This window comes from Xyrauchen texanus, chromosome 38, assembly GCF_025860055.1.
Source record: "Xyrauchen texanus isolate HMW12.3.18 chromosome 38, RBS_HiC_50CHRs, whole genome shotgun sequence".
In the NCBI taxonomy this organism is placed as follows: domain Eukaryota; kingdom Metazoa; phylum Chordata; class Actinopteri; order Cypriniformes; family Catostomidae; genus Xyrauchen; species Xyrauchen texanus.
Genome location: NC_068313.1, coordinates 31,386,940 through 31,409,114, shown reverse-complemented (window position 1 = coordinate 31,409,114; position 22,175 = coordinate 31,386,940). Strand labels below are relative to the sequence as shown.

The 22,175-nt window shown below is 37.2% G+C and overlaps 2 protein-coding genes across 2 annotated transcripts; one reads left to right on the top strand and one right to left on the bottom strand.

The window, feature by feature from the left end:
- Positions 1-137: 137 nt before the first annotated feature.
- proser3 (proline and serine rich 3) lies at positions 138-16,234 on the top strand. The gene is made up of 14 exons (XM_052109517.1): positions 138-166; positions 453-478; positions 558-669; positions 2,874-3,169; positions 3,766-3,920; positions 4,798-4,913; positions 7,170-7,255; positions 7,561-7,694; positions 8,434-8,642; positions 11,416-11,873; positions 12,279-12,462; positions 13,676-13,850; positions 15,787-15,868; positions 16,089-16,234. Exons 2-14 carry the CDS (start codon positions 459-461, stop codon positions 16,144-16,146), a joined length of 2,085 nt encoding a protein of 694 aa, XP_051965477.1. The 5' UTR covers positions 138-166; positions 453-458; the 3' UTR covers positions 16,147-16,234.
- Positions 16,235-16,290: 56 nt separating this feature from the next.
- On the bottom strand, positions 16,291-20,758 carry hspb6 (heat shock protein, alpha-crystallin-related, b6). The gene is made up of 3 exons (XM_052109518.1): positions 20,436-20,758; positions 18,300-18,422; positions 16,291-16,938 (listed from the first exon to the last, which is right to left on the bottom strand). Exons 1-3 carry the CDS (start codon positions 20,589-20,591, stop codon positions 16,771-16,773), a joined length of 447 nt encoding a protein of 148 aa, XP_051965478.1. The 5' UTR covers positions 20,592-20,758; the 3' UTR covers positions 16,291-16,770.
- Between the last annotated feature and the right edge of the window lie 1,417 nt (positions 20,759-22,175).

Sequence of the window (22,175 nt, the reverse complement as noted above, 5' to 3'; positions counted from 1 at the left end):
AACGTTCGTGGCTCGTCATTGGACGCAGAAGATGGGCGTGTATAACTTTCATTGGTTCAAATTGCTGTCGATCACTAACTAGGAACACTATTGGGCTTCGACGACAACGTCAGCAAAATCGGTTCTGACTTCATTTCCCAGGATGTGCAGGCACACAATTCGAAACGTAAGTAAAGATACCTCCCTGATCAATTTCAAAATATATGACATAATTATGTGCGGCTGTAGTTATTTGTTATGAATGTTTTGCATGTTTCAAATAGCTAATGGTATATTAATAAGTGTCTTAACTGAGCTACACTAGTGTTTAACCCCTTAGTAACGTAAACACGCGGGGGTTAAGGCAGTTCAGGTTCACGCAACAATTTATGTTGTTTTTGTTTATGCCATCACTGACCCAAAATAATTATGAAACCTCTCTTGCGTTCTGTGGATTGGATTGGTCGGAACAGGTGTGAATGATCAGCATGAGATCTAGGTGAGTTGCATACTAATTTACGATAATCTGTTTTACTTGATTACTTTGACGTACTAAAACTCTGCCCTCATTTTCTTAGTGGTGCAGCTGTTTTCACAAGACAGAATCCATTTCCTCCAGGTCCCCCTTTGCCCAAGAGCCACTACAGCCCATCTAGAGAAAGAAAAATCCCAAAGCAGCAAAAGAAGCTTGTGAGAGAAATTATTTTGCTTTTCACTAGATCAGTCCTGATCATACCTACCAAATAGTCATTCATTTTCAGGATTTTAACCCTTTAAATGCCCGATTGTTTATATAATACCACTGTTTTTTTTTGTATGAAAACAAACCAAAAAAAAAAACATTAGTGTGTGTGTGTGTGTGTGTGTGTGTGTGTGTGTGTGTGTGTGTGTGTGTGTGTGTGTATAAGAGCTGGTTCTGCTACACTTGTGCAAAAGTTCAGATGAGAAGCATTTAGCTGATTGCAAAGTTATCATTAAATCTTCCTCGGCAGTCCTAAATAGGCCCAATCACTTGATAGAATTCATGATTTTATGCTTTAATGGCACTGGGATTAAATATTGCAGTGTTAATGGGTTTAAATGGGTACATTTTTGTCCTGAAGGTTCTGATTGTAACAATTGTGTATATAGATATGTATTATAGATGTATTTTAGGAACTGAGATTGAAATATCAAAATTCCTCCAAAATATACACCTTCGGCAAAATTTATGCCGTTGGCATTACCACAGCCAAAATGATTGAAAAAGACAAAAATGTCCCAAAGGACGAACAAGGGTTAGCTATTCAGAAGGAGAATAAGGTAAATTAATGTATTCAATTGGAGTATTTCAAGATGAAAGGATGACGCTATTCATTATTTTCTTTTTTAGAACAAAATATGCCTCAAATAAGTACAAAATTCCACTGAAAAACAAATTATGGGGGCAATTACTGCCCCTTTAATGAATAGTTCACCCACAAATGAAAATTCTCATCATTTACTCTCATGTCATCCCAGATGTGTATGACATTCTTCTGCTGAACACAAACAAAGATTTTTAGAAGTGAATCTCAGCCCTCTAGGTCTGTACAATGCAAGTGAATGGGTACCTACAGTTTGAAGCACATAAATACTGCATAAAAGTAATCCATAAGACTCCAGCAGTTAAATCCATATCTTCAGAAGTGATATGATGGGTGTGGATGAGAAACAGACTCTAATACACATCTAGGATGAACATGCTTTCATTTAGTGAGTTCTGGGGCTTAAAGTATTCAACATATGATCGAACTGTCCAGAAACCAGTAAAAATAAAAAGTGTAATTAAAAGCTGAAATTCTTGAAAAAATAAACATTTGCATGAGTAATACAGAATAAAATTGTATTTAATGTTTCTGAGAGCGAGAGAGAGAGAGAGAGAGAGAGAGAGAGAGAGAGAGAGAGAACCCTTAAGAACTGTGTAAAGAAATATATCCAATATTTTGACAGTTTTGAAAAGCCACGTTTTGTTCTGGTAATTTTGGGTAACCCAGAGAAAACTTTTTTATTTTTTTACTCAATTTATAAAAAGAATTATATGTATGTACATCCGGAAAGTATTCACAGTGCTTCACTTTTTTGTTATGTTACAGCCTTATTCCAAAATTGATTAAATTCATTATTTTCCTCAAAATTCTACAAGCAATACCCCATAATGACAACATGAAAGAAGTTTGTTTGAAATCTTTGCAAATTTATAAAAAAATATCAAATAATAAAAAATCACATGTACATAACAGTGCAGTCACTGTTAATACATTTTGGAATAAGGCTGTAACGTAACAAAACGTGGAAAAAGTGAAGCGCTGTGAATACGGATGCACTGCATGTACATACACATACATATATATATATATTTTATACAGCTCTGGAATAAATTTAGAGACCACTGCAAAATTATCAGTTTCTCTGTATTTACTATTTATAGTTATGTGTTTGAGTAAAATCATTTTTTTGTTTTATTCTATAAAGCAACATACTGACAACATTTTTCCCAAATTCCAAATAGAAATATGGTCATTTTGAGCATTTATTTGCAGAAAATGACAGCTGGTCAAAAAAAAACAAAAAAAGATAGTGTTCTCAGACCTTGAATAATGCAAAGAAAACAAGTTCATATTCATTTTTAAACAACACTATTCTAATGTTTTAAATTGGGAAGAGTTCAGAGATCAATATTTGGTGGAATAACCCTGATTTTCAGTCACTGCTTTCGTGCATCTTGGCATGCTATCAACCAGTCTTTCACATTGCCGTTGGGTGACTATGCCACTCCTGGCACAAAAATTCAAACAGCTCAGCTTGGTTGGATGGCTTGTGCCTTTAGCAATGTTTTTTTTTCTGTTTTGGGTTTTCTCTTGTACTCTTGGTAGGCCTTGAGTCCTGTCAGGTTTGCTGAGCCACTCAGTCCTCCAGATCCTCCTAATCAAACGTCACCTCGGAGAACAGAGGACCAGGACTTCAATGAAAGATCACGTAGTGTCCTCCTGTGCCCTCCAACATCTACAGAACACCAGTTGAGCTTCTCAGAATCCTGGCCATCTACTGACCTGAGTAGTTCTACACTCAACGCTACATCTTCTCCCCACACAGAAGCTCAGTCACAGGCAATGAGAAACACTGTAGTCACAGCGACAACTGGAGCAAAGGAACCTTCTATTCTTGCAAAGTATGAGCAATTATTGGGCTTGGTACAAGTGTTATAATACACCCACAGATAGCGCAAACACCCACCCATGTAGCATGAAAGTTGTGCTTAGATTTAGCACGCTTGCAAAAATTGGATAAGACATAGCGCATGACTGCTGCACATAGCGTTGTGCTTAGCGTGGCCATGAAAATAGAGCCCCCAATGTCTTTTTTTTCAGTATTTTTTGGAAAAGTATTTAAAATTCTGTTTAAAACTATCCAACCTCAAAGGACTCCCATAGGCCTGCATTAGAAATGAGCAAAACCATGTATAATTTTATGTTGCAACAGCTGCTAGGGTACGAATGGTCAGTGACGTTTTTAAGGTGCAGCTTAGCGAAGCGGCTATTGAATACAGTTTAAAAGTTTACCTATGAACCGCACTGTTGTCAATAATAGTTTCAATTATATTTTATTTAGCTATAAACTAAACTACTGATATGTCAGATGTATAGCTTTCTTTCTTTAAGAGCAAGCTAAAATTCTAGAGAACATTCAGTCTTTGTTTTGTTTTTAAAGGTATGTTGTTTCTTTTCCTTTATGTAACCTCCTTCTTGCAATTTAAATCTTTTCAAGATACATTGAGCGCTTCCGTTTTGGAAAGCCACAGAGTCGAGAGGAAAGGCAGCATCAGTCCACTGAGGGAGAAGGTGACCAGCCTTTTTGGTGGACCTCCACATCCCCTCCATCCAGTTCAACACCATCTCAAACATCGGAGAAACTTACCAGAGGTGTACAAAGTCTGCAAACCCTGTTATTTAATACTGAACCTACTGTAAAGTCAACATGATATTAAAGTTTACCCTATTGACTATCTTAATACATGTTCCCTGTCATATGATGATGCTGATGATCTATATATACACTGATCATCCACAACATTAAAACTGCCTGCCTAATATTCTGTAGGTCCCCCTCATGCCGCCAAAACAGCGCCTGCCAATCTGCATCTCAGAACAGCATTCTGAGATGCTATTCTTCTCACAACAATTGTAAGAGTGGTTATCTGAGTTTCCGTAGACATTGTCAGTACGAACCAGTCTGGCTATTCTCTGTTGACCTCTCTCATCAACAAGGCATTTCCGTCCACATAACTGTCGCTCACTGGATGTTTTTTGTTTTTGGCACCATTCTGAGTAAATTCTAGACACTGATGTGTGTGAAAATCCCAGGAGATCAGTAGTTACAGAAATACTCTATCCAGCCCATCTGGCACCAACAATCCTGCCATGGTCCAAGTCACTGAGATAAAATTTGTTCCCCCATTCTGATGGTTGATGTGAACATAAACTGAAGCTCTTGACCCATAGTTGCATGATTTTATGCACTGCACTTCTGCCACACAATTGGCTGATTAAATAATCACGTGGATGATTGCTGGGGCCAGATGGGCTGGTTTGAGTATTTCTGTGACTGCTGATCTCCTGAGATTTTCACACAAAATGATATTCTGAGATGCAAGTTGGTGCTGTTTTGGCAGCACGAGGGAGGCACCACAATATTAGGTGTGTGTGTGTGTGTGTGATTATTTATATTCAGTATACTGAATATTAGGGCTGCCAATTGATTAATTGTTTTGCTTGTCTGTGTGTGTGTGTGTCGCTGTAGAGCCCCTTGATGTCATGAATTATGGCCCTGCCAACACCCACAGCCCCATCTTAAAGCCGCTGCATGCTGCAACCACACAGTCTCCCGCTAGAGGTGTGCTCGACCTCAGTATGCTGGTGAGTTTTGCTTTAAAGTGTGCAAATGTTGCAGCTGAGGTCATGTTAACCACATATTAAGGCTCTTCTTAAAAAGTCAGAGAATTTATATTGTTCAATCTGTTGATGCAATTGTCTGTTTTTATTTACTATGTACCAAGTTACTTTAATTTACTTTTTATTCACAGTTTTCCAACAAAAGCAAAGAGTTTTTTTTTCTACCCAGTATTTGAATATTGCAGAATTGTTTTTCAATCTAAATGTATTTGTATAGCGAGTTTCACAGTTCATATCTATCCAAAGCAGTGGTGCCATACAACCTGTAAGCAAGCTGAAAAACTCATGGGAAAGATACAGAAGTATATGCAGATTTGGTTCTTATTTCTTACTGTTAAGATGCTTTATAAGATATTTTTTTAGATCTCGCATATTCCATGAAGCGCCTAGCACCTCCTTACAAACCTCCATTTAAAAAAAACAAAACAAAAACAAACTCTGAATTGGAATACTAGCTCCAATCAAGTGTGCCGCACAAGCTCTCAAAAGTGAAGCCAAAACGTCTCAATCGCCCCCGTTGACTGGTCCTTGTATAGGTCAAAACCCCGCCTCCCCATGTTATTCAACAGGACGTGAGACCAACTAAACAATTAAATTACACTTCACATATGTTTTCTCCAAAGATAGAAACTACAGTAAATGACAGAAACTATCACGTTGATGTAATTTCAAGTGTTTGTTTTCAAAATAAGTTTGTTTTTAGTTAGTTATTTGATGCTATAAAAACAGTGCTGTGACATCATGATTGACAGGTTCTCTGAGTGAAGTAGTCACTGAAACACCAACTGACTTTTTTTCGGGATCTTCGGAGGTCTGAGGAGATTGGAGCTTTAAATGTAATATCTATAATTAATTATTTCACACCGTCAAAAGTCAAAAGTGCAGGGGCGTGTGCTTGCGATTGATTCAGCGAGAGTGAGGGCGGGGCCTTGATTTTGCGGCTTTACTTCCTGCTCACTACTGCGCAGGTCTGGTCCCGAAATCGCAACTGCGCAGACTCAAGTCCCAAGATGTCAGCGCAGTATCGGGACACTGGCGGCTTCAGTTCTCACCAATGGAAAAGAGCGAAGGGGCGTCGTCCATCTTTTTTTACAGTCTATGGCTCCAATATAAAAAAATGTAAATGTTGTAAATATTGTTGTGGGTGACTGTTGCCGTCTTGTGGTGGTAGCCGAAAAGAACACTACAAAGGTTTTGTTTAACTTCCTGCTTTCAATGTTCCAAGGCTCTAAAATGCCTCAGCATTAAAGGAAGAAGAATTTGCTTGCATATAAAACCACACTGATATGAAGTGTCTGTTTAGTGTCAAACTTGATATATTTACAAACTCCCCAGAAAGAGCAGAGAGCTGTTATGCAACCCCTGGTCCCATGTGGAAATGACAAGACAGGGGGCTGTGATGCGGTCCAGTAAGGCTCTTTATTTATTTGCCTTTTTATGTCTGTGCAGTCCTCCCCAATTAAATCAACATGTGACACAAAATATGTTAACATAAACTTCTCCAGTCTTCAGCTTCACAACACTATACATTTCAATACAATCTCTTCAGCTCCACAATAAATATTTAATATGACACGCCATTAACTGGTCACTCGTGTCGTTCTCTCTCTCCCTCTCTGGCGGTCGTGTCGCCGTTTATATGCCGCTTGCCCCGTGCTCTCTGGAATTAGAGACAGGTGTTAGACATAATTTAGCTCCTGTGTAAGCACCCTTACCTCTCTCTCTCTCAACCCCAAACCCCCCCGGACGGATGCTTGACATTTATTTTCACATGGCTCATACTTTATACAATTTAAAAAAAACCCAATGCTAAGTATTAAAGGAATGTTCCTGGTTCACTACAAGTTAAGCTCAATCGACAGCATTTGCGGCATAATGTTGATTACCACAAGAAGTATTGTTGACTCGTCCCTCCTTTTCTTAAAAAAGTTTCAGTGAGGAAAATTAGGAATACAACATAAGTGATTCATCCTAAAGAGACTTGCATTAAAGAAGAGACCAAAGCCATATCTAGGGACCTAAATATCATAGATTTTTGTGTGGGTTCTTTGACTTATGTGGCGTATATGGAAGAACGGTCCTACAGTCTTCTTGCCATTTGCCATCGATGTTCTCGCCCATATAAGCCTACTGTAGATCTTTTGCTCTGTTGTACAGTAAGCAACCTCTCAAACAACTAGTTGTTGATCTTATGAATATCCACCTCAAATTTCTCTCCAGACATTATCTGAGTTGTCCCTCTGTGACACAGAAGAACCTGAGATACTGCAGCTACAGGAGAGGGCCAGTCATTTACTGCAGAGGAGGTGAGACCCTCACCACACATAAACACACACTCACCGTGACCGGTGCTTTGAAAATACCATTTCACAATGATAAACAACCTCTGATGTGTTGAAAGTTTCCTGCTTGGATGCCAGTACTGAATGTTCAGTGGGGAAACCAAGCCTATTTTGGTGTTGCACAATAAAATCTATAGTACAGGGTGTTCTTTCATGTTGCTTTTTTAAATGAGATAAGTGATCTTGTGCTCTTAACTCTTAAAAATATGCAAGTCTTTAGCGTTGAATAGTTTTAGATGACCTTTAATTTATGTTGTTTCTTTTGTCAGTGAACACTCTCTCAGCAGTGGATCAGTCCCTATCAGTTCTGAGGGTTTGGGCTGCTCTGATTTTTCTTCCCCCGTAAGCACTGATGAGCCAGTTCGTAGACCTGTCATACCCACCTTAATGGGCTCAACTAACTGTAAGTAACGGGTGTAACACTAAAAAGCAGCTTGGCACATTAAGTGTACATTTTGTAGCCCGAAACATTTAATCTTTTTTGTGCAACTTTTTGTTTCCTATTGCATAAATGCATCCTCCTTATCAGATAAAAATGCACCAGTGCCTCTAACCGTGGTGGTGGTGGTGTAGTGGGCTAAAGCACTTAACTGTTAATCAGAAGGTCGCTGGTTCGATCCCCACAGCCATCACCATGGTGTCCTTGAGCAAGGCACTCAACTCCAGGTTGCTCCGGGGGGATTGACCCTGTAATAAGTGCACTGTAAGTCGCTTTGGATAAAAGCGTCTGCCAAATGCATAACTGTAAGTGTAACCGGAGGTTTAGCTGAATGGAGTAAACAAGCAGTAGTTTTATAAACACTTCCTCTTGACTTCAGTTCAGTGAAAAGAAACCAAAAAAGAAATACCGGTAATGGGTGGTTCAGTTTAATCCTATACATTCAATCCTATTTTAATTACATTTCCTAGCACCATCTAGCACTCCAATTAAAGTGAATGGTGACTGAGGCTTACATTCTGCCGAACATCTCCTTTTTGTGTTCCACAAATGTGATAAAGATTCAGAACAACATGAAGGCATTACAGAATTTTCTTTTTTGGTTAAACCGTTCTTTTTAAATTAGTTTTGTTTTGGTTTGTCAGGCACTAACTTTGTTACAATATTCGTGTAATGGAGCTTTTTCCCCTCTGTCTCCTTTAAGTGGTTTTAGATCCCAGTTTGTGCGAGGGAACGTCTTTTCCTGCTCCCTTTGCTGGCTCCTTGGGGTCAGGTGTCCGTCGTGAAGATGACATCCTTTTTCAGTGGCGTCTAAGGAGGAAGATGGAACATGCCAGGCTTTGGTGTCAGGAAACCCCTTCTCGCAATTCTGTTCTCCATATTCCCCTGACTCACACTCAAGGACCAAACCAGGTGAATCAACGTCAAGGTCGATTCAGTTTTAAACATCTTAAAAAGAGTGATTTCACGTACAGTCTTAAAGTTAATGGTGCAAAAAGCATCTGCTGAATATTGTTCTAACATTCGACATGGAACATTTTGCTTATTGCAGATGAGCAGGGTTAATTTTCACAATTTGTTTTTTTCTTAGTTATAGTTTTATTCTTTTGATGAAAATATCGTTTACATTTCTTCATGCTTTGGAGACTAAGAAAATTTGTTCTTGCCACTGTAGGATATTGCACTGTGTGTTTTACGGAAACAGCGTACCCACAATGCAAGTTATGCATTCTAAGACACATTTGTATTTTGATTGGTTGTAAAGAGAAACTCATATGAACTCACAATAGTTTTTCTTTAAATGACTCAATTCATTTATATTTGTATAACACTTTTCCCAATACACCATTTCAGATCAGCTTCATAGAAAATAATGCCTTGTTGTCTGAAAGCCCCCAGAGAGCAAGCTAAAGTGACTGTAGCAAGAAAACAACTTCTGTCAATGTTATTTAGTGAAATGAATTTAGTAAAAAAAACACTTGAGTGGAACCTGATCTCTGGTTTTATGATATATGATCATCCAATATTATTAATCGGCTTGAGCATAAACCAGCCGTCACACATAATTGTTTTGGCCTCTTCCCCCGGTTTTGTGTTGCATGTAAACTGTACCAGCTTCTAACATGTGCGCAAGTGTTGTATTACCTGTTTACAATTCAACATCAAAAACCAGAGAATAATAAGTTATCGTGTATATTGTCAGATTTTTGAATAAGCTTGTTTTTTGTTACTTATGAGCATCTTGCTCGTCGTCTGGGAGAGGTGCAACTTGCTGCTGCTATTTCTGCATCTTAAATCCGCCAATTTGCACTGTGATGTCGGCATAAATATAACCGATTGGTTGAGGATGGGAGGCGGTGGAGGTGCGCATTTCTGTTTGTGCGCGTCCCCGTTGTTAGCGATCGTGTTCCGGGATATGCCGCTATAGTGATCGCCTTCCATGGAAGTCACCCTCCATTGCGATCAGTGGGCCCTTTGAAGTGCAGGGCCTGGTGCGATCTCACCGATTGCACCACCCTAAGAATGGCTCTGGCTGTAACGCTACAGTCTTCTTGCCATTTGCCATTGATATTCATATAAGCCTTACTGTATATCTTGTGCTCTGTTGTCCTATAAGCACTCAGCGCAGCCTCTCCGCTGTTTCGTAGCTCTCAATGTTGCGATGCTTGGTTTTAAATACACGATAATGTGTTTATGTATCGTACGATACAAATGGTAGTGAATCGTGAGGGTCATATTGTATGATACAATACAATATTTTTTACACCATATATATATAAAAGGCTCTTTATTTGCCTTTTTATGTCTGTGCTTATATATATATTAGTGGCAAGAAAAAGTATGTGAATCCTCTGGTTTTCTGCATTAATTTGTCACAAAATGTGGATTTAACAACTGGTCGATCCTCCTTTGGCAGAAAACTTATTCCTATTAGTGTTGTGGAGTGTCAAGGTGGTCTTTGGGAAATTTCAGGTGCACAGCAATGTTTTGTTGGAAAGTAGCAGCTTTCTTCATGGTGTCCTGCCATGGACACAATACCTGTTTAATGTTTTCTATACAGTAGACTCATGATCAGAGATCCAGTTCCAATTATTCCTTCAAGTCTTTAGCTGTCACTATAGGATTCTTTTTTCATAGATCACTCTGCGGTGTGCCATTTGAGTCAACTTGTCTGGATAGCCACTTCTAGGGAGAGTAGCCACATTATTAAATCATCTCCATTTCTAGACAGTTTGTTTAACTGTGGACAGATGAATATCTAAGCTCTTTGAGATAACTTTGTTACCCTTTCCAGCTTTAGGTCTTCTGAGATCTCTTTTTGTATTTTTTTGTTTTTGAAAGACATTGATTGTCTATGTCAGCAGAAGCTTCTTTTTAATAGCAAACTCAAAATGTTTGAGTGCTTTTGTATAAGTTGAAGTAACTCCTAACTTCAAGAGTTTCTTAAATTGATGCTAGGTTTGCCCACTCCTGACTCTAATTAGCTTTTGTTGATGTCATTAGCCTAGGGGCTCACATACTTTTTCCAACTTACATTGTGTATGTTTGAATGATGTATTCAATATGTACAAACATTTTACAATTTATATTTGTTTATTATTGTAACTTAGATCAAACCAGATTTTATGACAAATTTGTACATAAATGCTGGTAATTCCAAGGGGTTCACACATATTTCTATTTTGTGCATGTTTAAAATTTTGCCGTATTTTGTCCACATTTTTTCAATTAAAATAATCTTTAATCATCTAAATTATATATTAAAATAGCCATCCATAAAACACCTGTGCTATTTTCTAGACCAGAAGTTCTCAACTGTGTTTGCTTCAGGACACCATGGACATTGAATGACGGCCCAACACAAAACCGAACCTGTACCCCTTATTTAATGTAATCTAGTGATGTATTCTTTGACCTCAAGTAGTTTTGCTCATGGTTTGAGGATGAGGGGCATTGTGCAACCTTTCCATGTTGTCATCTGCCTAATTTGGCTAGCTCATACCAAGTCACAGATTAATTTATAATACTGTAGAGTTTTATTGGATGCATTGCTTAATGTCAAAACAACAAAAGAGTTGGGAAGTGTTCTGTCTATTTTGGAAGCTATTAATAAATTATAAAGTTGTTCATTTTGCTTAAGAACTTTAATACATTTATGAAAATGTTCTTCTGTTTTTCCTTTCAGAAGGCACACGACAGACCCAACAACATGCCCCCTCAGAGAGCAAATCTCTCTTTCACACCTGTCTCCTTTGCTAGTCTTGATCCTCCAGTCCCTGAGTCATCTCTCCCTATTTCAAGCCCCAGTGTCTCCAGACTCCAGCCTGATGCCTCCATCCAGGTCCAGAGGCAACCTGACCTCAATATTCGACCACATTTTCTTCCCCAGCTCTCAAAGGAGAATGTCACAAAGAATCTGGAAGCACATTCTGACCTGCCACAACATCACAGAACACAAGTCAGCCTTGTGAAGACTGCAGCAGAGAAGAACATAAGGCAGAGGTCCTCTTCTCAATCTTCACTAGCTTCAGATAGATCAGAGGAGCGGTTGACAGCCTCTCATGTGAAGAGAACCATGGCAGTCAGAGGGAAAACTGAGAATGAGAGACGTGAGAAGATTGCACCTTCAAGCCGAAAGAAAAGGTCTGATTGGTACTTCAAATGTCATGTCTTATTGTTCTACGTTGTAATATGTTACTGATAATTAAAGCTGAACATGTCATTTCTGCACCACTACCATCAGCAAACAGAATAAAAAATCGTTTTTAAACAACTATTTGGTTTAAAACAACATATCCCCGTCTCAAACAAATGCCACTGGTGGAGTCAGTTTGGCTGATAAGGATTCTCAAACATGTTGTGAAAGCTTCATAAAGTGACAGTTTTTGCATTTTTCAGTGAAACCATCCAACAATATCTTGCATTTGTCTATTCATATTTGGCTGGGCTAGGAGAAAGTATTTCACTTCAGCTTTAATGACTTTTACTTGCATTGTTGTGGTACTATTGTATTTGAATTGTTCAATCTGATCTGTATGTCTTATTAAGGCATAGTGCTATGCAAGGCAGCAGTCCAGTGAGGGCCAGACATTCCAGGGCTTCTGAAGGGGTCAGTCACAAAGACGCTGAGCCACGTGTAAAAAGCAGGTGGAAAGAAGAGTGTGAAAGATCAACAGGAGGAGAACGGTCTGGAGCACCACCACCTTCACCAGTACACAATGCTCTGGGACAGGTTTGTGTGCTACCTTAATACTTTTTAGGGCCTCTGTAGTAAAGTTGTCCATTTGCCTATTTAACTGTGGACTACTAAAGGAATGTTCCGGGTTCAATACAAGTTGAGCTCAATTGACAGCTTTTGTGGCATAATGTTGCATTACCACAAAAATAACATTTTTACCCCCATTTCTTTAAAAAAAGCACAAATTAAGGTTAAATTGAGGCATTTACATATGGAAGTAAATGTGGCCAATTTTTGGAGGGTTTAAAGACAGAAATGTGAAGCTTATAATTTTATAAAAGCACTTGCATTCATTTCTTAAATCTCATTTATTATTTGAGCTTTGAAGTTGTTTAAATTGCCAATTTTACAGTCATTTTAGGATTTGTTGACATTACATTGTCATGGTAATGAAGTTGTAAAATTGGCTATAACTTTACACAGGAAAGGTTATTAAGAGATTTTATCACACTAAAATCATGTTTACACGCAATTAAAAACAGTTAATATTTAAATGCTCCAATTGTTAAATTAGCCCCCATTCTCCCCCATGTAACCTTGTAACTTTTAAAAAAAAGAGAGTACATTTTTTAAAAATGTATTTTTGTGGCAATCAATATTATGCCACAAATGCTGTCGATCTTGTATACTGAAATGTGTACCTGGGGCCCTTTCTAAGTAAATATTGAATAAGTGATAAATTGTTATTAATTTGATTCATTAATCTGAACATTTTTAATTGATTAACAGCCCTAATGTTGATTGCTTGATGTTATGTTATCTAATGCAGTGGCAGGCCAGATTTTGGTTGTTGCCACTGGTGGAGACATTGTTGTTTCTATACTGAAGCTGTTGACACAAACTCTTCCCTTGCAGAATAAAGTCCCTTAGTTAAGTAAATGTACATTTAGACATTTAGCAGATGAAACAGTATCTGCATTATGGTACTGCCAAGTTTTCAAAGTGGCTAGACTAGTAAAGAAGCTAGTGTCAAGTTACAGACAATTCAGGCAAGAGACAGACAATTCACTTTTTTATTTTTTTTATTGTTAAATAGTAAGTCCAATTAGTGTGGACTGGTCAAGAAGATCAGCGAAAGGGAATGAAGGCAGTTAAAATGTTTATTCAATTCTTATCTTGAATAAAACGTCTGATGCAGCCATTGATGAAACCTTTACACATTTGTATTAGACTACTGAATAGTAATATGCTGTCCTTGCATTGACAGGTTGTCTCTGAGGTGCTCTTTCCAGGTGCAGATTCCCCAAACGAGTGCAAGACTCCAAGTTCTTCAGATTCAACAACGTATACCCCACCTCCACCCCTACAATCCCCTGTTGCCCCTCATTCCAGTGGACAACAACCCTCTGAGGTCATACATCAACTTATGCAGGATGCACAAGGTATGAAGGCTGCAGTATTGGTGTTCATGTACTTGTTTTAAACTATGAAGTTGATTTGACTGGTCATGTTAATGTTGCATAATGTAGCCTGAACCTGTTATAATGGCAGGTTTGTCACTTTAAAAGGTCACCTAGTACAACAGAATGTGTACTTTCAGTAATATATAAACTTAATGTTTATCTTTTTCCATAAACATGAAATTCCCAAGGCATTCCATTTTATGTACTTGTTCACTGTACTGTATATACTGTATGTATTAACAACTGTCCAGTACAATCAATTTGACCACAAAGCGTGTGTGTGTGTAAGTAATATCACACAAGTAAGAGTGTGATATGGCATATATATGTGCAATCTCACACAAGCAAGAGTGTGATATGGCACTACATCAGCACTGCTGTGATTCTGCTGTATCAGATTCTGCCGTTGGTGGTTCAAAACAAATGATGCATCCAAGCCTTTGTTAGCCTTTGTGCATTCTGAGCGACAGTGTTTTTGGATCAGATGAACCATTTAACATGGGGATGAATTTGTTGGACTTTCAGGCTGTGTGCAAAGGAAATGTGATCTAATCTACTCATTGGCTTCGAATCAGATATGTTTGAAATTGGTTGTTGAATACTCTGCCACCACAAAAGTGAGTGAGAGGAAGTGAGAATTGGTCTGTTTTGGTCTGTCTTTGTGTTTGAGGTGGTGAGAGATTTTAGTGCCTTGCATACATTTTTTTAAAAATTAACTCACAAAAGACCACAAAACATGAAGGTGTGCGTGCGCACATTATGGTCCAGTCCGATTCAACTGTCTGGAATTCTCCCCTTGTCTCAGAGGTGCAGAGATTACAAGCATTCCTTCTGGTGACATAGCTGATTCCAGAGCCATGATGTCCACTCCAACTGGGATTCGATATCGCCGATTAAACTGGCGTGCCATTTGTTAGTAATTAAAAAATGTAATTTCAGAAATAGTATCAAGTTATTGCATAAGTGTACGCATCTGTGTGTGAGAGATCACCTGTTGCCACACCCAAGCAGAGATGCTGTCAGCTCTCTGAAGATCAGCTTTCTCACTGGAAAAATAGCCGTCCAAGCGGGGGTTTTCCTCTCTATTTCATGGTAGCGGTGCACAAGAGTCATTCACTATAGAAACCGCAATGTCCTCTGCCATTTTAAATGGTATGTATCCAATATGGAAACTCCGGTAAGAGGTAAGCACCTGAGTTCTGTAATCAATCAGTCTGTTGTGTCTCTCAGCTGTGATGAGCCTTAATGCTAAAGATGTAAGTTTAAAGCTATTTCCTAGCTTTAGTAATACGAGTGATCACGGAGCGCTGTTCTATGCAAACAATGACTAACGGATTCACTTCACGTCACCAACCGGCTCATTTTACACACAAAAATTATCTTTTGCCACCACCTACTGGCTAACATATGTAATGTAAAAAGAGACACACAGACAATTTAAATGATGCTTGTTCAAAATAACTACTTGAGGAAAAAAAAAAAGTCAACCATTTCCTGTTAATTTCAATCACATTTGGCATTTTGTTACATCTCAAGTATTCTATAAACAAACAAAGCTATTATTATTGGTGGAGTCAATATAAACCCCCTTTGAACATTTTTCATAACCCATCTATTCACCCTGCTTAAGAAAAACAATGTGATTTATAGGGGTAACAGGGGGCTTTTAACCCAAAATGCTATCCTTTCACTTATTGAACAGTTATTGAAAAATGTATGATTTAGTGACCTAAAACAAAACTGAAAATGATAAATAAGTATTTACAACATTTTTAAAAATAATCAAGATTTGATCAGATTGACTAAAAATCAAGCTTTAGGCACCACACAAATATCTCACATAACCTTATTTTAAAGTGTTACCCCATACATGGATTTCCTATGGAATATCTTGATCTCACAATCTTGCACACAGATTCAGACGGACAGGAGTTTGAAGATGATCCCTTACTGCAAGTCCTCAGACATCAGAGGAAATTGGTGAAGGAACAACTTTGGTGAGAATATTTACAGTTTAGTTGTTAAAGACGTAATTTCATATTTTACTTAAATCTGTGTCAGTCACATTCTACTCTAAACAGACCTTCATGTCAATGTATTAATAAAGACATAATCTAATGGTAAACTACGTATGTTAATCAAGACTAACATGCAATTTTATAGTTGGACTAGTAGAAATACAACTTTATTGTAAAGTGTTGCTATATTTTTTTTCAGTGAAGTTGATGTGATGCTCCAGCAGCTCCTCCCATTGGCTTGTCCCACAGGCACATGATTATTATACAAAGGTGCAATATTCCAAACACACAATCTGTTTAATTTTGCTACTACTTATTTATGTTGTTTTTTTTTATATTGTGGGCTTAAACATGTTTTAATATATTTATAAATAAAGAACTTTGCAAGTCAATATAGGGTGTCACATTATATTTATTGATATTCAAACTGTACATCTCACATTAATTTACGATATTAACGGTTATGTTTTCATTTGATCATTTAAAAATATGTACAATCTCAACATAGCAATTTCTGAGTAAATTTGATACAACACAGGATAATCTTAGAATGGCCGCTCCTTGTAGATACACTAAGTGCATTCTGAGCGACAGTGTTTTTGGATCAGATGAACCATTTAACATGAGGATGAATTTTTTGAACTTTCAGGCTGTGTGCAAAGGAAATGTGATCTAATCTACTCATTGGCTTCGAATCAGATATGTTTGAAATTGGTTGTTGAATACTCTGCCACCACAAAAGTGAGTGAGAGGAAGTGAGAATTGGTCTGTTTTGGTCTGTCTTTGTGTTTGAGGTGGTGAGAGATTTTAGTGCCTTGCATACAAATTTTTAAAAATTAACTCACAGAAGACCACAAAACATGAAGGTGTGCGTGCGCACATTATGGTCCAGTCAGATTCAACTGTCTGGAATTTTCCCCTGGTTTCAGAGGTGCGGAGATTACAAGCATTCCTTCTGGTGACATAGCTGATTCCAGAGCCATGATGTCCACTCCAATTGGGATTCGATATCGCCGATTAAACTGGCGCGTCACCAGTCCTGAACCATCCTACAGTTAAACATACACACATCAACTCAGTCGCGTGCCTCCAAAGTCCAGTACAAACTAGTGCTTAATTGCAGGATAACAGCTGATGATGTTAAAGGAATATTCCATGTTCAATTAAAGTTAAAGGAATAGTTCAGCCAAAAATGAAAATTCTCTCATCATTTACTCACCCTTGTGCCATCAGAGATTTGTGACTTTCCTCTGCTGAAATCAAATGAACATTTTAAAAGAATTTCTCAGCTCTTTTGGTCCATACAATGCAAGTAAATGGGTGCCAAAATTTCAAACTTCAAAAATCACAAGTCAGCATAAAAGTAATTCTCCTGTGGTTAAACCAATGTCTTCAGAAGTGATGTGATGGGTGTAGGTGAGAAAAAGATCACTTTTACGTAAGTCATCTTGATTTTCATTCTTCATGCATATCGCCCCCTACTGGGCAGGGAAAAGAATTTCAAACAAAAAAGAACATAAATATTGTTCTGATTCTTACCCACATCTATCATATCACTTCTGAACATATGGATTAAAACACTGAAGTCATATAGACTACTTTTATGATGCCTTAATGTGCTTTTTGGAGCGTTAACATTTTGCCACCCATTCACTTGCATTGTATGGACCTACAGAGCTGAAATATTCTTCTAAAAATCTTCCTTAGTGTTCTTCAGATGAAAGAAAGTCATACACATCTGGGATGGCATGAGGGTGAGTAAATGATAAGTTTCATTTTTGGGTGAACTATCCCTTTAAGCTCAGTCGACAGCATTCATGGTATAATGTTGATTACCACTAAAATGTACTTTGGCTCATCCTTCCTTTTCTTAAAACAAAAAGCAAAATCAAGGTTACAGTGAGGCATTTACAATGGAAGTGAATGGGGCCCATTTTTTGGAGGGTTTAAAGGCTAAATGTGAAGTTTATAATTTTATAAAAGATTAACTCTACTGTTAAAACTCATGTATTATTTGAGGTTGTTTAAATCATCGTTTTAGGGTTTGTTGACATTACATCACCATGGCAATGAAGTTGTAAAATTGGCTATAACTTTACACAGAAAAGGTTAGTAAGAGATTTTATCACACTAAAATCTTGTTGTTCATGTCTTGTAGCTATTATACTTAATAAAAAGTGAGTAATTTCATGTTCAGAAATTGGCCCCCATTCATTTCCATTTGTAATTGCCTCACTTTAACCCAGATTTTAGCTTTTTTTAAAGTTGTTGTTGTAGTCTTGAATTGAACCTGGAATATTCCTTTAATATATGCCATTTATATTGTAATAAACAAGTAGTAACCATGGGTGGGTGAACTTTATCTGACTAATAAAATTACTCCAGGCACCTGAGAGAACATATTACTTACCTTTCTTTGTTCATGCTTTCCCTCCACCACAACATAATCTCCCACTACTTTAACCAGCAACTCCTCAGGATTAAAGTGTTTCACATCAACCTGAACAGTAAATCCATTGTGATCACAGGTAACCTGAAGAGAAAGTGAATTGAATTAATTCCTCTTGCAGAATTCAATGCTCAATCCAGGGCCGGCCCGTCCTACAAGCAATACAGGTGACTACCTGGGGCCCCGTGAACATTGAAAGCAAATGAACAAGTCATTGAATTTAAAACATTGATGACTTTTAATTTGAAACTCTCCGCAGTCTAATGATTTTCAGAGCACTTACTCGCTGAGTAATGTGCAGTGTGCGTGAACCTGATCATTTAACATACAAATCACAGTGATGCTGAACTGAAAACCTATTACTTATAAAATGAGCTCAAAATAATAAAAAAAGACAAATGACTGAAAGTGATCTAAAATTAACAAGAAGTAAAGCTAAGCACTACTCACTAATCTGCATAATTTATTCATAATGCAAATCATTGCTGGGAACTGGAGCGTGGCTTCTTTTCACAGTATTATTAGACAGGAAGGAATTCAGACACTGCCGATAAAAAGACGCAAAAAACCTCACATAGTGAAAATATGAGCAATTAATCTGGAAAATAACCAAACCATCCTATCTGCAAAGATGTCAGCTCTCTAAGAGGGTATGTGCTTTTTCTTTACATTTGTTTACAAATATATACTTCTAGTTGTTGTGTTAATAGGCCCTATTTAAAATATGCAATTTTATTTATAAATAATTATACATGGCTGTAGTTACCTTATTTTCCCCAATGTTTTAGCTTTTATTAACTTGCACACATTCTGGCCAACTTTTAGTTTTCATTGATTTTTGTTGCTCTAAATAAACATTTCAAGCATTTTCAGCAGTGTCCTATACAATTAAAACCGTTTTAAACAGCATTTTTCTTATTTAGTGTAACTTTAATGGGTAACACTTGTGGTTGTATTTGTTAACATAAGTTAACAATTAGTTGAACTAACAATGAAAAATACTTAATCTTATTTAATGTTAATGTCTTTGACATTGTTAATGATACGTAATGCAATCCTTATTGTAAAATGTTACCCATTAATTATCATACTTGCAGATTCCATGACCTCATTTTAAGTGAGACACTAGTTTATTTGTACTTTTAGGAAAAAAGTTGATCAAAATAAGGCAATAAAATGGTATATTGTCAAAGCATCTAAAATACACATGTTCCTTTATGCATTCATGTACTTTTTAACCTAACACCTTCATGTTGGGTAATAAAAGCTATTGGAATACGTTATTTGTCATCTACCGAGCTGTATACAGGATGGGTGGGGTGGGGTGGGGGGGGAATTTTCATAATTTCGCCAATAGGGCCCCACAAACCCACGGACCGTCACTGACTACACGTCATGCATCAGTCATGCAATCATGTCATTTCCAACATTTGGGGTTACACTTAACATGTTACATAAAAACAAATGAGTCCACTGGGTAATACCAAAGTCTTTCTAACAAGTCAGCCCACTGTCGGCCATGTTTGGAATGCTCTCAGGAGGCTATTTCCAGTTATGAAAGTGCAGCTTCAATCTACTCGAAGACCGAAATCTCCTTAACGGTTGGTCAAAATTACGATCAAAGGACATATTTCAAATCAGCAGTAAAGTCTGAAAACACTAGTATCATAAATTGTTATTCTTTACCTCCGATTTTGCTAAAAAACACAATAATAATACAACAAAACTGTGGATTGGAGTGCGAGGCATTTACATGTTTCCATTTATCATGATATATAAATAATGTACTTGCTTGTTTTGATTATTGAGGGGGCTACCTTCCCCCATCCCCACAGAATCTACGCCCCTGCTTGTTTTGGAAGTGGTGTCTAAGTCTGGATGAAGTTTTAGAACTATTAAATTAGCTTAAAGCACATTTAAAACGCATGTTGACACACCTGTGTTCTGTTCTAGCCTATTTGTTGCGCTTCTAGCTTTTTTCTTTTGTGGCGCAAGAACGCTTTATGTGTGAACGGCCCCTAACAATACCTGTAGTAGTCTAATTTGGCAGAAAATATGGTTACCATGGAGTGCTTGTAAGGGAGAAGATTACTCCACCTGTGCTGCTCCGGTGTGCTCGGAAACTGGGATGAGAAGTTCGGTCGGGGTCCACGAGTACGGTCCAATCGTCCCGTTTAACCGGGGAAATAACGGTGGCAGAACCCTCTCCCACGGGACACCGCTCACCGGGAGAGGAGGCAAATCGAAGTCCATTGTTTTTTTTTTTTTGATGAATTAGAAAACGAACAACCAAATTATCACTGCCTCAAATGTAACGCTGTTCGGATATTAATAACGTTTGCAGATTTGTTCTCGAAAGGGAAAACGTCCCGTAAACTCTGGGATAACTAACGCAGGAACAATTATTGCTCTCTTGGTTGGTTAGAAGGTATAAATAGCTTAGAAATCACCGCCCCTTCACATGAGCCCTTCCTCTAAACAAATGTCATAAATAAAGGGACTGATTGCGCTAGCAGGGATCTTTCTCGCACCTCTTTCACGCTGAAAATGAAATCTTGGAGCACGATGCCAAAAGTGCAATTAAAGTCACACGTGCTGTTATGGAGTGCCAATGACAGGGATGAGATCCTGTACGTACCTTTATTCCCATTAGGAAAGCATCTTTTATTTATGAGCTTGGCCTTATAAACGCAGTGGAGGACTTGATGGTAGTGTCTGAGAGATAAAAAAAAAATATTATGCAAAAATGGTAATGGTCATATGGATTATTAAAAAAAATAAGAAAAATAATCCACGGTTTTCTCCACATAAGCCTACCATATCACTGAATTTTTATTTTATTTTGTGTTGAAGTAAATACAGCTGAAAATAAATTAGTACTTTCTACATTGAATATGTTAGTTCAAGCGTGAACTTGGAAATATTAAGTCAATTCTGCAATTTATAATCAATTGAAACATGAAAAAATTTATGCTCTAGCTTTTAAGTAAATATTATTTATGATTGTTTGCTATCTTTACGCTGTGTCACCATGTTATAATCCTAAAGTTGAAAAAATTGTCGTATTTATTTGCTAATTTGAATTAAATTCACAAATAAATAAAATAAGCTAGTTTTACTTAACTTTTTGTAGCAGGTGTTCCAAGCATGCACAATTATTGACACCGTTTTTTATTGTTAATATTGTTTTTACATTTGGTAACTTGTTGTTTTGTGCAGTCGGAAGTTTATTTTCTACTCTATATTACCTGTGTAAAAAAAAAAAATAAGTCATTGTGTTTGGTGCATTAAATATTGAGGGCTGTGTGCAGTTATGTACTATGATTTCATCACCCTTAATGAAAGATGAAGATGTATCTAATATACTGTAGTATGTATTACGATTCCCTGTGAAAGGCTTTCGTAATGAAGTACATGATTAATCATTTGTTTATAAGGAAAGTTCAAAATGTGAAATGTTCTAAAAAAAATCATACAAAAATAACTTAAGTATATTTAAGTACCACATACATCAAATTTGTAAGTAAACGTTACTGTATGTGCTTTAAGTTAAATTTACTCTCTTCAACCCTTATTATTTCATGAAGTCGATTTATTTTAATTTCATACCATTAAAATTTACTTAATTTAAAAATTGTGTAAATCTTACTAGTCATTCTTTTCAGGGTGGTTGTTGTCGGAGTACTGTAAATTATTAAATCAATTACAGTACAATTGCAAAATCAATATGGTACGTCGTTTGAATGGTGTAAGACTTTTCTCTATTAATTTAATTATTTATTGGTGGTTTATATCTAATATATATTTTCACAGTTGTATTATAGCAATATAATATGC

Bases quoted from the DNA above. Each gene is read 5' to 3' on its own strand.
- proser3 (XM_052109517.1), top strand. From the start codon at position 459: ATGATCAGCATGAGATCTAG. The intron at 8,643-11,415 runs GTGAATCAACGT...TTTTCCTTTCAG, and splicing joins ACACTCAAGGACCAAACCAG to AAGGCACACGACAGACCCAA. The intron at 11,874-12,278 runs GTCTGATTGGTA...TGTCTTATTAAG, and splicing joins CCTTCAAGCCGAAAGAAAAG to GCATAGTGCTATGCAAGGCA.
- hspb6 (XM_052109518.1), bottom strand. From the start codon at position 20,591: ATGGACTTCGATTTGCCTCCTCTCCCGGTGAGCGGTGTCCCGTGGGAG. The intron at 18,423-20,435 runs GTGGAGTAATCT...CTTTCTCTTCAG, and splicing joins AGCACACCGGAGCAGCACAG to GTTACCTGTGATCACAATGG. The intron at 16,939-18,299 runs GTAAGTAATATG...GTTTAACTGTAG, and splicing joins GAAAGCATGAACAAAGAAAG to GATGGTTCAGGACTGGTGAC.